The 17,065-nt window shown below is 36.1% G+C and overlaps 1 protein-coding gene across 1 annotated transcript in view; it reads left to right on the forward strand.

Annotated features, from left to right (window-relative positions):
• The window catches only part of NEGR1 (neuronal growth regulator 1), an 830,730-nt gene that overhangs the window by 547,207 nt on the left and 266,458 nt on the right, over positions 1–17,065 (forward strand). The window contains exon 4 of the mRNA XM_078072906.1: positions 3,231–3,362. Coding sequence (XP_077929032.1) covers positions 3,231–3,362 — 132 coding nt within the window. The remainder of the gene's footprint in view (positions 1–3,230; positions 3,363–17,065) is intronic.

A 17,065-nucleotide genomic window follows, 5' to 3' on the forward strand; every position in this document is an offset into this window, starting at 1 on the left:
AGAGTTGTGAGATTGAGGCCCAAATCAGACCCCACAGTCCGCAGAGAGTCTGCTTGAGATTCTCTTTCCCTCTGCCCCTCCCCACACTCATACTCTCTCTAAAATAAATTAAATCTTTAAAAAAAGGAAAAGCATTTATCATGGTACCTTACACATAATAAGGAATCAATAAAAGGTAAATATTAATTTTATTTATGGTGTCATGGATAACAATTGTTTGAATAAGAAAATTAATCTCTAATGAAATGTCATATTTTCTGGACTTTCTATCATGTTATTTTTCTTTAATGATATAGTCAACAAATGTTCGTAGAGCCAATATTAAATATTGAATAAGATGTAGCCTTTTATATCAGAATTTTTTTTAAAGATTTCATTTATTCAGAGAGAGAGCACAAGCAGGGGGGCGGCAGAGGTAGAAGAAGAAGCAGGCTTCCCGCGGAGCAGGGAGCCCGATGCGGAACTCGATCCCAGGACCCTGGGATCATGACCTGAGCTGAAGGCAGATGCTTAACCGACTGAGCCACCCAGGGGCCCACAGAGAATTTTTTTAAAAAAGATTTATGTATTTATTTGAGAGAGAGAGAGAACATGGATGCACAAGCTGGAGAGGGGCAGAGGGAGAGGGAAAGAATCTCAAGCAGTCTCCTCGCCGAGGATGGAGCCTGAAACCAGGCTCCGTCTCAGGACCCTGAGATCATGACCTGAGCCGAAACCAAGAGTTGGAAGCTCAACTGACTGAGCCACCCCCAGGAGTCCTTATATCACAAAATTCATAGTATAACAGAAAGATAAGTATTTTAAAAGTTGTTAATAGTTAAATAAGTAATAGCAAACATGTATACACTACATAACATTAGTGCAGGCTTTTTTGTTTCATTTTTGAAAGTATGTAACATGGAGCTACTAGACTGAGTAGTGACTAAATCAAGAAAAGTTTCTCTGAGGACATATTGCTTAATCAGAGACCTGAAAGATGAGAAGTTAACAGAGTGGACTGAAGGATAAAGTATCCAGGCAGCAGAAAGAGGAACTATATAAGGGGAAAGGAGAAAGCAGAGTATAAGGACCTATCTCAGCTGCGATCCCTATCAGAAACTCAAAGCTGAAAGCTATCCTTCAATGCTGTTTTAGACCAGTAATTATACACACACACAGACACACACACACACATCTCCCAGGGACAAACATTCAGTAGATGTGAAATAGGAATGTTCATGTAACATTTTAATATTAAAAATAAATTAGACCCTAATAAATTTGTTTTTATGAAGTTTCACAATTTTTTTACCTTTTCACACATGATTGGCTTCATTTTTTTACTGGCCAACTAGGTTATTTAGTTATGGTATATCAATTTTACCCATACTTTAATTTTCATTTAATATCCCCTTACTTTGTAATTCAAGTTACACTTTAAAAATTTTTGGATGTGAATAAGGATTTCATCCTCCCTATATTTCAGTAGTTTTTATAGACACATTTAAGCCTAGATAATCTTCATTGTAAGGGTGAAAATTAAAAGAAGGAAACAATAGAAAATCAATATTATATTAATGTATGGAGTCAGATAAGGGCATTGGGTTGAGCTAAGGAAATAGTTATAAAATCAGATTTTAAGAATATGGATTTGAGGGGCGCCTGGGTGGCTCAGTCATTAAGCGTCTGCCTTCGGCTCAGGTCTTGATCCCAGGGTCCTGGGATCGAGCGCCGCATCAGGCTCCCTGCTCGATGGGAAGCCTGCTTCTCCCTCTCCCACTCCTCCTCTGCTTGTGTTCCCTCTCTCGCTGTCTCTCTCTCTGTCAAATAAATAAATAAAATCTTAAAAAAAAAAAAAAGAATATGGATTTGAGGGCAGTTGCGGCTTTTGTAAGCTCACCTCTGTGTAACTGAAATAGCGTATCAGCCAAGTATCATTTTAGAAGTGCAACTCTTCCCTATCTACAATTTAGGAGCAGCCAGATAAAATGGAGAAATGATGTAATCAAATATATTCTAAACACTCCAGGTTTCAATTAACACAGTCATAGCTATCTGAGGGCAAACAGTGTAGTGACTGATATTGGCCCAGACAAGGGAGCCCACAGGTAAAACATTTTTTTGTTAATTGACATAGATTTTGGATTTGGAGCACCATAACTAAATTCCATTTTGCTTTATTCATATAAAATTGAATCTTCTTACTAGTTTTCTAACTTCTACAGCATTATGTAGTGTGGCAAGAGACTAGACTAAAAACAGAAATAAGGTTGACTTTTGAAAACAGACCATTTAATGGAATCATTGTATTATTTTCCAGTTCTCTTTGGTATGCATTGAAATGTGATTTTTCAAGACTTGTGTAAGAGTCGCCCCCCCAACCCCAGAAATTACTCATTCTTCCTCTACCGCATCTGATAATCAGGATCCCTCCTGCCTGAGTCTCTGCTTTCAAATAAATCAGAATTCTATTATTTCAGAAAGGAGTCCTTTTTTTTCAAATTTCATTCATTTGCAAGTGTTTTTTTCATCTTTGATTATGTCCTTATATTTTTACTCTAATGCTATTTTTAGTCAAATAAGAATATTTTCCCTGGGATATTAAAAAATAAAGATAATTTAGTTTTTACCACCACTTAACTCTTAGTTTGAGAACCATATTTTTTCCTGAAGTTTATTGGATCGATTATATATAGTATATACAGTGTGCCTCCCTTAAAAAATTAATAATTTTGGAAACTGAAATGCAGCAATGGTTTAATGTATCTCTATACTCTTATCAAGCCATCTGGCTTGAAACCTTGAGAATGAGTATGAAATTTTCCCAAAAGAAAAGCAACATTTAGTTAGGTTAAGTGTCAGCTTGCTAGCTTACACTGTATAAAAGTCAATATGTACCAAGCCATATTAGTGAATTTCATCTACACTGCTAGAAGGTTGTTGAACTCAATTACAGAAATGTGTAGAGCTCTATTTGATGTGTGACGAGGTTAGGAGACTGCAATCAATTAAAAAGAACACATGTATATCCTGTTCAGGGGAAACAGTTGTTATAGTATCCCTTGTTCAGTTTCTGCTTTTTTCTCTGACTTTTCCTCTGAACATAGGAGAACAAAGGGTTTAATAATTCCCCAGTTTCATTTGGGATTGTTTTGTCAGCAGTATCTAATAGGAAGACATGAGGTTGTTATTTTATTTGAATGAAGCCTCAGGCGGCTACAATTAAACATGCTATACTTTTTTTCTTGTAGCAAAACCATTTGAAAATGGACAATATTTGGACATTTATGGAATTACAAGGGACCAGGCTGGAGAATATGAATGCAGTGCGGAAAATGATGTGTCATTCCCAGACGTGAGAAAAGTAAAAGTTGTCGTAAACTGTAAGTCCTGTAACCTTTTGTCAACATAACTTTAGTGAAAAGATAAATATCTGAAATACACTGTGTGAATTTATGTTGCTTTTTTTTAAGAGGTGCTCTTATTGATAAAGACCACCTATTGATAGTGAAAGTGTGTTCCTGTTAGAATACCGATCAAATTGTTTTATGTAACATTAGTTTTCCCAGGTAATGCCACAATAATTCAGTTTGATGTGCAGATGAAAACGTTTCCAATAGTATTGTAGTCCCTGGAATTCTAAACTACAGTACTGTAGACACATGGCATTTTCTTTGTTCTCATGAGTTTCACCTGGAGTATATTCTGATTAAATTTAAGTGTGAAACTCCCAATCAAACTCGATAGAAATTAAATATGCTGGTCTGTACTCAAGGATAAGAGCTGTTGTGGTGATATTTCTATTACTTGGGTTATTTAATTCTATTTGGTTTGAAAAATATTGAGAAAATGAATCAAGAATTTTCCCATGAGCATTATTATTAGGGAGTTAGAATAATAAGAGATACCTGCAGAACTACGAATGCCATTAAGTTACACCCTCTCTACATGCATCTCAAACACTGATATAAGACGTTTTTCACTAACATCCTATTTTATATCTTATGATCTCAATAGCAATGACTGAAATAGTCTGTACTCTTCAAAAACACCCCCTTATTAGTCTTTCAAAAGTTTTCACATTGTTTAACTTACTCAAATAAGATACTTTTAGGATAACAGTATTTTACTAAAGGTGTTTATAAGCTACAGCTTCCAATTTTTTTTCATTCCACTTATATACCTTTCTGTATATGGCCATTGCTAGTAATGTACATATCATAAGGAGAAGGAATCGTTCCAAATATATTCCAAAATGCTTAAACTAAGTGGTTTTTTTTTCCATATTAATATGAATCTGTCAATTTCATGGGCGAAAAAGTAACTATGAAAACACACCTGGCAATGGAGTATCTGCCAGGGCAAATCATTGCCATCAACTAACATTTGTGACTAATCTATATATTTGGGGTTGAACTATCTCTTTGAGACTGAACAAATTTGCATATTACTGGATCAAGAGGCAGTTTCTGGGGCAGAGTTTCTCATATTCTGTAGACAAACTTTAGCAGATTCACCCAAGAGGCTCACCAAAAATGGAAATCAACTCTACTAAATCAGAATCTATGGGGCATATGACCTGGAAATCTACATCTATAATAAGTTTCTACTGATTCTCGGGACTCATGTTGCAAGGGGCTACTACAGCTCATCCCTCTGGAACTCGCTGAAATAAGAGATAATAAGCAAGTAAAAATTCCTGACTATTTTATCACTAACTGTATTTATCTGAATATGAGTCTACTGATTTTATTGTTGGAGGGTTGGAAAAAGATGTAAAGAAGTAATATTTTTAGCAGTAAACACTAAGAAATAAAAAGGTAGAGTCAAACTCTCAGATAAGCAAGGCACCCCCCCCCCCAGTAATGCAGCCCCTCCAGCCCCCAGCCCCAATACGTCTCTAAAACAATGTCTCTAATAGGGATAGAATCAAAAACCCAGCTGTTGTATGGGTTTGGGTCCATGCTCCATGTATAAGCCATACTTTCCTTTGTATTCACACTTTCTCTTTCATCCTTTTTATCCTCTGTCTTTAATTCCTTGTCACTTATCATTTAATCAGATCCTCTTTTTTTCCCTGGAAAAATGGGAACCTGAGACAGAAAAGTCAACTAAGGAGGCAGACATGTGAGAGAAACTGAAAAGAAAAATATACCAACCAAATGAGTCAACATCTAAAGGATCTGGGTGGAGAAGAGAATCTACTTATAAAGCAGAAGGACAGAAACTGGGGAAACAAAATGTCAAGAACTGTGAAAGATCTGCCACAGTTTCGTGGATGCTGGCAGAAAACAGAGACAAAGGGCCGTTTGTTACTCACAGTGATGGCAGTAGCCAGAGTATTGTCATTTTTTTTTTGCATCAGGTCCCCAAGCTCCAGTTACTACAGGGTGATATGATGAGGGCTAGGTGACACCTATACACACAGTGGGTTTATGTCATAGCTGAAGCTCCCTGAGCTTAGGAAATTCAATTTTTTTTTTTATAATGGCAGGAAGTAAACCTGCCCTTTGCTGCAGAGGGAGAACTTACCTTTATTATACTGGACTGTAAACAAACCTGCTGTTTGCTCCGTGGGGAAAACTACTTCTGTCTTTCAAGAATGTTCACTCTACAAACATTCTCAAAAAGATAGGAACAAAAGCAAGTGTTCAGTGTCTCTGCTTCCAAGATGTGCAGAAACAGGAGAAACTTACGGCGAATTATCTTTCAACACAGGACAGCAGCACGAAAGTTTGAAGCAGAGCCTAGAGATATTCCATTAGCTGAAAGGGATGCTTCAGTGGCCTTTGTAGGGTGCCAAAAACCTAAGAAGAGGTAGGAAAGAAGACTTTGTTAATCGACTTTAATTTAAGAAGGAAAACAGGTAGGAAAAGAAGAAAAGTTAAAAAAAAAAGTTAAGGAGGTGCTTTTTAAATTATAGCTACAGGGGTGCCTGGGTGGCTTAGTTGGTTGACCGTAGGACTCTTGATTTCCACGCAGGTCATGATCTCAGGGTGGGCTCCAAGCACAGCAGGGAGTCTACTTGGGATTCTTTCTCTTCCTTTCCCTCTGCCCCTCCCCCTCCACACTCTCTCTCTCTCTCTCTTTCTCTCTCTAAAATAAATAAATAAATCTTAAAAAAATAAATTATAACTACAGACTTTTTTAAGAATTAATTTCAGTTAGATAAAGTACAGTCATAAATGGAAATATTTGTGCTAACATTATATTAACATAGCTCACATCTTTTTAAAAAGTGAACCCAACAGGACTTTTTAATGATTTTAAACAGTTTTGTCTTCTGCTCCTTCCCAAATTATACCTTTAATAGCTCACCTTTCCCTAAATGTGCCATGAAATATTGTGTTTAATACTGATTGACTAATTAAATTTACACCTGTGGAATCAATATTTTATGTAAGTGATGAGTTCTGTTCAGATTTCTGGTCAAGACCTAAATTTTGCCTTAGTTTGGAATGGTTATGTCACACAGATACCAGTGATTTTTAAGCCATGTAAGTGTGTAAGTGTATGCCTATATATGTTCCTGGTTGTGAAGAGGTTTGGAAAGTGTTAATTTTGTGAATTTGTCCCTTTAAAAATCAAAAATTGAGCCCTATCTATGGATTTTACTGAACTGATTTCCCAAAGGAAATTAGCCAAAGCCTACTGAATAAACTTCAGTTTGTCAAATCCCAAAATTGAGCACAGTGGTCTATGTTACCAGCACGGAACTGCACATCTCCTGATAACATGATGATTCCCTGAAGATAGAATCGTGCCAAGTTGAAGGCAGAGCTTCTTTTCACTGTTATTAATCAATATGATGTGCATATAGAATTGCAGTAGCTTTGTGAGTTATAATTTGAAGAGAAACTTTGTCCCTTTTCCCAAATGGGGTTCAAGATGAAATGTAATAAATTTTCATAAGCTCTGGTAGATTCGGTTATGTGGTAAGTTAATTTGAGAAAGAGATTTAGGTTCCCTTCAAGTTAGAAATGTTTAATATTTTACTATTTATATAAAATGTCTGCCATATCATATATATATATATATGTATATATATATATCATATATATACACACACACACACATATATATAAACCACATGCATACAATAAATAACCTATTTGCCACATACTTTTTACCTATAGCACTTTGATGTGGATTTCTTTTTTTTTTTAAAAATTTTATTTATTTATTCATGAGAGACAGAGAGAGAGAGGCAGAGGGAGAAGCAGGCTCCCAAGGAGCAGGGAGCCCGATGTGGAACTCGATCCCAGGACCCTGAGATCATGACCTGAGCCGAAGGCAGATGCTTAACCATCTGAGCCACCCAGGCGCCCCCTTTGATGTGGATTTCTATTCAATTTAATGAAACAGCAATTTAGTGGAATGATTAATATCATTGACTTATTTTATATAGGTTGGGCGAGTTGTTTGATTGAATAAATCAGCAAATTTTGAATTATTTACAGAAAGTCTTACTATAGATAGGAAGAAGTTTATAGGATAGTAAGATTCTATGCAAAGCTTGTTTCTGAGTAGGGAGATTTTATAGGTGATTATTCTCCTTCTCTTTTGTATATTTTCTTTTATTCTTTTATATATACATATAATACATATAAATGTATATTTGTATTTATATTTATGTAAACATATATATATACACATCTACATACATATACATGTAAGTATGTGTACATTTTTCTTGTCAAATTGAAAACAAACAAAAACAATAAAAAGGAGTTGTGAACTTTATCATAACCCGATCCTGAGAGATTAAAACGCATACATACACAAAACAAGAAAGAACAAATTTTTAACTAGTTGAATAGCTAAGCCAGAGGGAGCTAGTGGATTAGAGTTGAACAGACTCTCTGTTTTAATTGCATCCGGATTCCATTCCTGGAAGCAGCCTAGAAGATTCTAGTCCCATAATTTTAATTGTTAACTAAAAATGGAAGAATGAATGAGTTCCAGAAAGCTCATAGATTCAACTGAATTGGGAAAGACAGAAACCTGTGAAAATCTGGTTTGGAAACGAGAGACCAGAGTCTAGAAAATCAGCAGTGTTGACCCATTGGAAGCCAAAGCTAGAATCTGGAAAATTTAGAAAGTATCAAAGACTAATAAAATAATGTAGATCTCTGTAGGGGAGCAGGATCCCAGGTATTAGAAATCAGGAAGGCCTGTAAGACCTAGCCCTTCAAAATGAATGTGTCAGTAGAAGGGGTGGGTTCTCTGATCTTGTGACAGGCTGTTTGTTCTACATACTATTTATGTGTATTCTTTCAGTTAGTAGTAACTCTGGATAATAGTGGGCCTTATGGTTAGATATTACTTATTTGAAAGCCTGTTGTATAATTTAATGGGTTTTCAGACCTTGGGAAACCACTTTACCACTATGAGTCTCAATTTTCAATTCTGTAATTTAGGGCAATAATACATAATTATCAAGGTTTGGGTAAGGATTAAATGAAATGATGTACATATATGATGTCTGGCTCATTGTAGGCAATTGAAAAAATCTCTCTCTCTCTCTCTCTCTCTCTCTCTCTGGATATATTTACTCTAGAATGTAAGCTCTATGCAGTAAGGGGTTTTCCTTTCCTTTTACAATGATGTGTTCTTATCACATAGTACATCACCCGGTCCATAGGAGGCACCCCCCAAAATAGTCGTTGATTGAGCGAATTATTAAAAAGATTGGTGTTCTCCTAGTGAACCATTCTACTAGACAGAAGAAAAAAAATACTATTTTTGCTCCACAATTCCATTTTTTCCTCCAGGACAATAAGTAAATAGTGTGTTGAGTGATTTACTTCCAATACAATTTTTTAACCAAATTTTTCAGGTGGATTTAATAAAGATAACCTGACATTTATATAGTGCTTTCACCCAAATAGAGGAAAGACTAATTTCATTTTTTTGCAGATAAGAAAATTGAGGTTCAAGGAGATTAAAACATTTAATAACTTCCCTTATTTTCAAGAACAAAACAGACATGAACAAAAGAAGGATAATTAACCAGAAAAAAATAGTCAACCAGATTAAGGTAAAAGAGATATAGACATTATTTCGATTTTCACTCGTGACAGTCAGATTTTATATTGATTATTTTATTTGGTATCAGAAATTGTTTTGCACACACAATTTCTAGTAAAATAGAATTGAATATTCTTCCTATGGTCAAACAGTAAAGATATTTTTGGGTGTACTGTGAACCAAGTTTTCATCCAATAAATCATAGGCACATATTTGTGCATTATTTTGCATTTTATACATATTCATTTATGCAAATGTGCACTTTATCTTCCAATATAACTAGCTCCAAACATGTGGGAAAGAATGTACCAATTAGTGTAACTTAGTACAATTGTATCGAAGCTTGAAATGAGGGGCCACTGGGGAGAGGGAGGAGGAGGAGGAAGCTTTCTAGGGAAATGACCAGTTTTTTTAGTCTATTCATAAGTTATCTCCAAAACCTTGGAAGTTAGGCAGACATCTCAGACTTAAGACTGTAAGAAATTGCAGATGACAGACAAGTACATATCACCTCAAATAAAGAGAAAATCCCAGCATTCAGAGTTGGAATGGGTAAGATACTATTGTGGAACCAGAAGAAAAATGAGTATTATTTGAATTCATAATTACCACATTAGCTTTTATTTCTGGCTCCATTTTATGCCTCTACCTTTACTTTACATTTACCTCATCTTTCACATTTGCTTATGATTTAGGCTACTGTCCCGTACTTTATGTTTTATTATAAGCTAATTAACATTTATCTGAAACAAGGCAGAGCATAAAAAAATGCATATTGTTGTCCGTTAAATAAAGTACTAATTCATATGCCATTTCTAGAGTAATAATGAAGCACTTCAGTAAATCTGCATTGATAGATGTATTTATTTACCTATTTACTTATTGCTTACCATGACACTATCAAGGTTTTAGGGCCTGGGATATTGGTCTTGAAGGAAAGGAGAAAGATAAGAGAGACACATAGTTATAGTGTGGTAAGTGCTTTGATAAACCATCATTAAGTACTACACAAGGCTATCAGAAAGGCACAAGATACAGCCTTGGGGTATCATGGAAGGCTTCTAAGAGGCCTGATCCTGATGAAATCTGAGGATAAAATGGAATTGGACAGATTTTTTTTTTTTTTTTTTTTTTAAGAAAATCAAGGAAAGGGAAGTCTCACACAGAAACAGCAGTTTTTGCTTAGTCCCGTAGGAGTCAGGCGCAAGACACTGCTTGGTCTGGTGGCTGCAGTGAGCTGGCAGAGACCAGAAAAGGGAATATGAAGGAGGGTGGGCACCTAAAAGGGAAGATTAGATAAGAGTGGATGAATTTTCGTAGGCAGATATAGATCCAGCTTCACAATCAAAGAACAGCTATGAGATGATGGAGGTATTCAGAGATACATTTAAATATTAAGAAATGTATTTAAATATTTTTATTTCCTACATCTATGGAGTATACTTGGATGATTCCTGTTTTGTCATGGCAAAGGCAAAACAAAGACTTTAAATAACAACTCTAGCTAACAGAGATATGAGGAATGAAGAAATCTGAAGGAAAAATCCCTACAGGTATTGAGCATTGAATATGAGAAACATATGGATAATCACCCAGAAAACATATTTTTTTTTCAGAAAACATATTTTTAAATAAAACTTTTCTCCTCGATAGAACAACATGAAAATCTAAGAATTAAACCTGTTCTTTTCACTTTGGGACTTCCATGGCATAAAAAGTTCAGATTTAATTCTATGGTTTATATAATTCCTCAGTTGAAGTAAAACTATGTTATTAAACATGCAGTTAAGGAATACATGATTTCTTCTATTGAAGGAGGCATAATTAGTCCTTTGTTTTAAATCTTAGACATACACTTCAATTAATGACTAGTGTGCCAAGACTATTTTTACTTAATGAGGCTATTTTTACTTAATGAGTGTGCTTCCCAATTTAACTTAAATGTACTCTCCCATACTTTTATCTTAGTATTGAGAGTTTTAGTATTAAGGGTCTATGACTGATCTTTTACCCTTTTGTTCATGGTAAATCAAAGTGCATCTGCAGTAAGCAACTGTGCATATTTTTATTATTCCTCTTTTTTTTCTGAAAGTGAAAGATGGAACAATGTCCTTGCTTTAATACCGGAGCAAAACTTTTTGCTAGACGAGTCGGTTTATTTTATTTTGTTTACAGCTATTTCTAAGTTGGCATTTATCAGTTCAAAAAATATACTTATATATATATATATATATATAAAGTAATAGGTATAATAGAGTTTGATTATCAACTAGGAGTAAGAGAGCAATTTCTCACAGGATGGAAATGCTCTGGGTTGAAAATGATTTCATGCCAAAGTGATGAAAAGTGGTGACAATCAGGAAAGGGACAAATATATATACACACCTACATGTGTACTTCTCTGACATGCTCATTAAGGTTTTGGGGTCTTTTCCCTATCATTAAGATTAAACTTTGCAGGAACTGTCAAGTATTTTTAAGTCTGCTGTTGAACATATTTGTATTTTGTGTATATGTATGTGTATGTGAAGGGAGTGAAAGGGGAGTGATTAATATGGTAGAAATAGTATAAATAAAGGGAATATAGGGGCATCTCGGCGGCTCAGTTGGTTAAGCCTCAACTCTTGATTTTGACTCAGGTCATGATTTCGGGGCGTTCAGGCTCTGCACTCAGCATAGAGTCTGCTTGAGTTTCTCTCTCCCTCTCCGCCATGCTCATGTGCACTCTCTCTCTCTCTCAAATAAATACATAAATAAATAAATAAATCTTAAAAAAAAAAAAAAGTAGTAGAGTCGTGGGAGACAAATTTGGAACTAAAGGAACCAAATCGTGGGGAAACTTGCTTTGCACACTGGAGGGAGCATGTTCTGCCACATGCCTCCACTCATTCCTTTTCTTCCTTTTCATGTTCTTTCTCACTTGCTTTCTCACCATCATTCACACATTACTACTCTTTCTCATTATCTTTATTTTTATTTTTTGGTTTCCTCCCCTCTCTTTCCCATTATTTCTACCCATATATATAATCATAATAAACCAGTTTTTGAAAGAACTTCTCATGTATATAATAGAAATCAGCAATGAATCGTATTTAATCATCTTGGAAACATTTTAAATACATAGATTCCTGAATAACCACTCCCCATACTCAGTTTTTCACTCTATATTATATTTACCTAAAAGCAAGTGTGTAAAAACTTTTTTTTTTAATTTACATTTATGTTTGGAGATTAACAAAATGAATGTGAGACAGAAAGGCAGAAGATATGAATTCTGTTTTTTAACTCAGTTACTTAACTGATCATATAAGTTTGGACGGAGAATTTAAACTTCTACCTGTTGATCCCCCTATTTGTTAAATGAGGGAATCATATCTCTATGACATCCCCTAATTCCAAAATTCTGATATGTTTCTTTAATCCAAGTATCCAGATTGTAGGGACTGCATGGATTCAATTCCCAGCAGGCAGGGAACAAAGGCTAAAAGCAACCATTTGGCTTCAGTGTCAAATATTCTAGATAATCTCATCATTTTACTTTGTGAATTCTTTGAGAAGGTATGAACTTTGAGACGTTGTTCTCTCATGCGCTGTTGTCAAATTCAGGCAAACTTGTTTTTCTTTTACTCTAAAATTTTAATTTTGTGTAAGGAATCAGTACAACAATGGAGAAATAAACTTCAGAGAATTTCAAAATAAGGATTCTTTATGCAACGGAGTGTGATAAAGGCTAACGGAGATAGGATTTGGAATTAAACATGATTTCTAATCCCCGCTCAGTCACTTTGGAGTATTGGGAAAATTAGTTAACCTCTCTGGGGCAGTTTCCTTACATAAAAATTGAGATAATTACACTTACCTTAAAGATTTGTTCTGAGGATTAAGTGTTATATATAAAACAATAAAGTGGATAGCACAAGACAAACAGCTTTCTGTACTGGAAATATTTGTGTGTAGCATTGGTCACGTTACCCTATATGTCTACATATCTACCTCACTCTGTGGCCTCTGTGGCCTGTCAGCACTTTCAGGAGGGACACTCCTCTTACTCACCTTTGTGGTTCAGGTAATATAGCACAGTGGTTAGAAGGGCAGGCTCTGGGGCTGGTCACCCTGGCTTTGAATTCTAGCTCTGCCGCTTATTGCTACTATGTGAGCTTGGTCAAATTATTAAGCTTTGTGTATGTCAGTATCTTCAACTATTAAGTGGAGGCGGGGGGAGACCTGGGTGGCTGAGCGGTTAAGCGTCTGCCCTGGGCTCAGGTCATGATCCCAGGGTCCTGGGATCGAGCCCCACATCGGGCTCCCTGCTCGGCAGGGAGCCTGCTTCTCCCTCTCCCTCTGCGGCTCCCCCTGCTTGTGCTCTCTCGCTCTTGCTCTCTCCCTCTCTTTCTCTGTCAAATAAATAAATAAATAAATGTTTTAAAAAAAAAAAAGTGGAGGGGTATAAGTATTACCCCAGTTAATATATGAAAAGTTTTAGTGTACGTTATTACTCCCAATACTCAGTACAGTGTCTGGTAATAAATGTCTGTTTGAATGAATGAATGAATGAATAGACACATGGAATTCTGTAGGTGATAATAACTGTAAAATCACCCTGGTTCCCTCATCCTATGGATCTATGCATGTGGGTTCAGACGGCTTTGGAAATTAGATCATAGAGTTTACAGAAGTACTCAGAAAGGAATCCTGAAATCCTGATTCTAGGTCTGAGGTTATTTCATTATACCCTCCTGACTTCATGTAAATCAAAATGGAATTTAATTATTTTCAGTAAACTGTGTAAACCCCAGAGACTTTCCGAAAGATAGTATACTCTGAAGGGTAACGAGACAGGATTGCTGTGTGCAATGAGGGAAAGATTTGAATAACCAGAATAGGCACAGGTGTTAGCTGTCAGAATGGCTGACACTGAAATCAAGTGAAGAACTGAGAAAATTAGGATTCTCGATGAATAGATAAAACAATCACAATAAATAATCCTGAGGAATGATGCTGCACTCAAAATAAGTTTGTTCACATATTGTCTGAAATGAGAGCTTTTGTTTAATAGTGAGTGTAATGAAGGCTCAGTGTCATGTAGCCTGTCTTCTTGCTGCTACACAGTAAGGTTAACAGCAGTGCAAAAAACAAGCAAATAAAAACAAAACCAAAAAAAAGGGGGGGTAGGGGAAGCCCACCACCATGCTGGGGACATGAAACAGCTATGGTTTTCGTAGATAAAATGAATGCAGATAAAGCTTTATTTAGTATACTCTGTCGTTTCATGTTTAAAATTTACTGCCCTGCTCTTATTAGCCGTAAGATCATAGTTCATTCAGTTTAGCAAAAAGTTAAAAGTGGTTTGGTGGCAATTAATATCTTATGCCCAGTTCTCAGTTGTCTCAGAGTTAAGAGTTAAGAATTTGGGTAAAATTTCTAAGTTTTTATATAACATAATGAAACGTATGAGCTTAATGCGTATTAATTCTTTTCTGTAATAAATCATACTTTCTTCCTAGTCTAAACACATCAGCATTCTGTAACCTAGAACAGACATTGAGAATGTTTCCACATTTAGTGCAACCAGCTAGTGTACATTTCCATGATAGGGCGGAGGGGGTGTATCAGTAATTAGGTGAAGTTCACAAATGTTCTGCTTGTTAATGCTGTTTCATACTTGTGAACATACTGGTTTTGCAAACCCTTCTATTGTTCTTTGTGGATATCAAAAGCTCTCTGAAGCTCAAGGCAATTCACGTGCAGATGCAGTCTTTGCTAAAGCCTCTCATGAGCTGTTCTGCACAGCCCCACAGGAAATAGATGAATCTGATGATTTATGAATTTTTTTGGAGGCAAGTTATGTAACTCCAAGAGTCCATTGTCCTGATAAAATTTTCTAGATTGCCCATGTGATAGAAATTTCAAGCTATTTATCAAAATCTGTTTTTATATCCTTCCTGCATCCGCTGCTTGCCCTACAGTGTCTAGCCTGCATAGGGGTTAGTTCTGGCACTGTGACTGCCTTCCAGTGAGCGAAATATGAGCAGATGTGCCCTGGGCCCCTTGCAGGCTTGGTTTATAACAACTTCCCATGCATTCTTCCTTGCTTGTTCCACTTCCTGGCTAACAGGGATAGTAACCCTCAGGGTGACCTTGACAGATTCCTGTTGAAGAGAACAAAGCTACCATTATCTCGAGCCCCCGATTGATTGTATGCAGAAGGCTACCCTACCCCCTTCGCTTATTTCACTCTTAATCTTTCACTGATCTGAAACATTATGGACTATTAGATGAGTGAGAATTAAACTTTTTTTGTTGACTCACTGCAAGTTTCGGTCTGTTTGTTACTAGACTTTAGCCCTCTCCTAATACATTCAAGTCTATAGGCTCAAATTCTCTGTATAGAGTAGGACGTTTTGAATTATATCTTTCTTTAAAAAAATCTAGCCCAGAAGCAATGATTAAAAGCTCCCTGAGAAGAGTAAGGAGATAATGGATCTCTCTTTCTTCCAAGGTGAAGCATAGCCAACTGAATTTATATTTGCAAATTTTGTCAGTCATGGTGAGAAAAAATAATCTATGAATATCATGCCTTTAAGGCTTCATGTCACTTTGCTCAAAAAATACAGTTAGAATTAAAATAGCATACGGCCATCAACCTCTGACATGAACTTTCCCGAAAAAATATGACTTGAAGACAAAGAAAAAAACAATTGCTGCAAAGCCTCCAAAACCTAAAACAGACCCAAAGCCAATATTCAGAAGGAATTTCAACAAATAAAAAACTCAGAGAGTTAGGAAGAAGCAAGCAAGCAAACAAACGAACAAAACAAAACCACAATGATGTACCTAGCTTAGTTTCAAAGAAGAAACAGCCTTGCCTGCCTGAAAGAAAACAGAGAATTTTCTCTCTCTCAGTTTCTACTTCTTGGCTCAGAAACTTCCAGAATCTACAAAGGCAGAAATGGACTATCTCCCCTCTGTATATGGCTGCAAATTTGAAGGCAGTCAGAGTATTAGTCCCTTGCTTTCATCCTACCCTCCTTTAGCCACTGGTCCATTGCATTTCAATGGGTATGTTTTTACAATTTAAAAGTTTGTATGTTTGTATGTTTTTACAATTTAAAAGTTTGTAAGTTTGTATATGTAGGACAAAAAAAAAAGATGAGAAGAGTACTAGAACCAGACCATGTTTCACTGGCTCCAAGTACTATAGTATCAGGGACTAGAAGTAGAGGAGGAACTAAAGTAGATCTTGCAAATTATATTTGGTTCATCCTGCTAGACACAGGAAGGAGGAGGATAGCTGTGACCATAGGCATGCTCTGCACTTTGGCCTAGGAAATGCATCCAAGCAGAAATCAGGAAGACAACGAACCAGTGGAGCACTTAAACTATGACCTGTCTGCTAGGAAGCATCAGTTCAAATCAAATCAGAACTTTGCACATTAAGAGATCCGCAGTTGGGGGTGGGGTGGGGAGCTAAGCAAATTCTCAAATATGCACTAGAGCAAGAAAAAAAAAGCACATTTAAAAATAAAACTTGAAGATGAATATACTATTTAAATGATTGGCTACAGCAAAAGGGAGAAAATGTTAGAATATGTTTTTAACATATTTAACATGAAACAAGAAGACATTTCCTCCACAAAAATGGTATCACAAAATTATAAAGAGAGAAGAGGCTGAGATGAAGAGACAAGAGGAAAAACAATAAGGTGCATTATAAAGATGACCAACTGTGATGCAAAGAAAGCTGGTGACATGTTATTTCCTACCATCAACCACGCCAGATGTGTAGAAAAACCCCTCCTAGCATTAAACACCTAAAATTGCTAGAAGCTAGATAGAATGTGAAAATATGTCCTTTACAGCATGGCTAAGCTTATAGCAATATAAGAAACACAAATTAGAAGTCTGAAAATGCCCAAAACTGCTATTCTGTGGGGCAAGGTAGCCCTGACCAGCTACTCTCTGAAGGTGTGGAATCTGGTTTTCACTTGACAATCCTAGGATTCTGGATACAAAAACTAGGCCCCCATTTGGTATGGGAACTCACATTAGTGACACT

Source organism: Halichoerus grypus, chromosome 5, assembly GCF_964656455.1.
Source record: "Halichoerus grypus chromosome 5, mHalGry1.hap1.1, whole genome shotgun sequence".
In the NCBI taxonomy this organism is placed as follows: Eukaryota; Metazoa; Chordata; class Mammalia; order Carnivora; family Phocidae; genus Halichoerus; species Halichoerus grypus.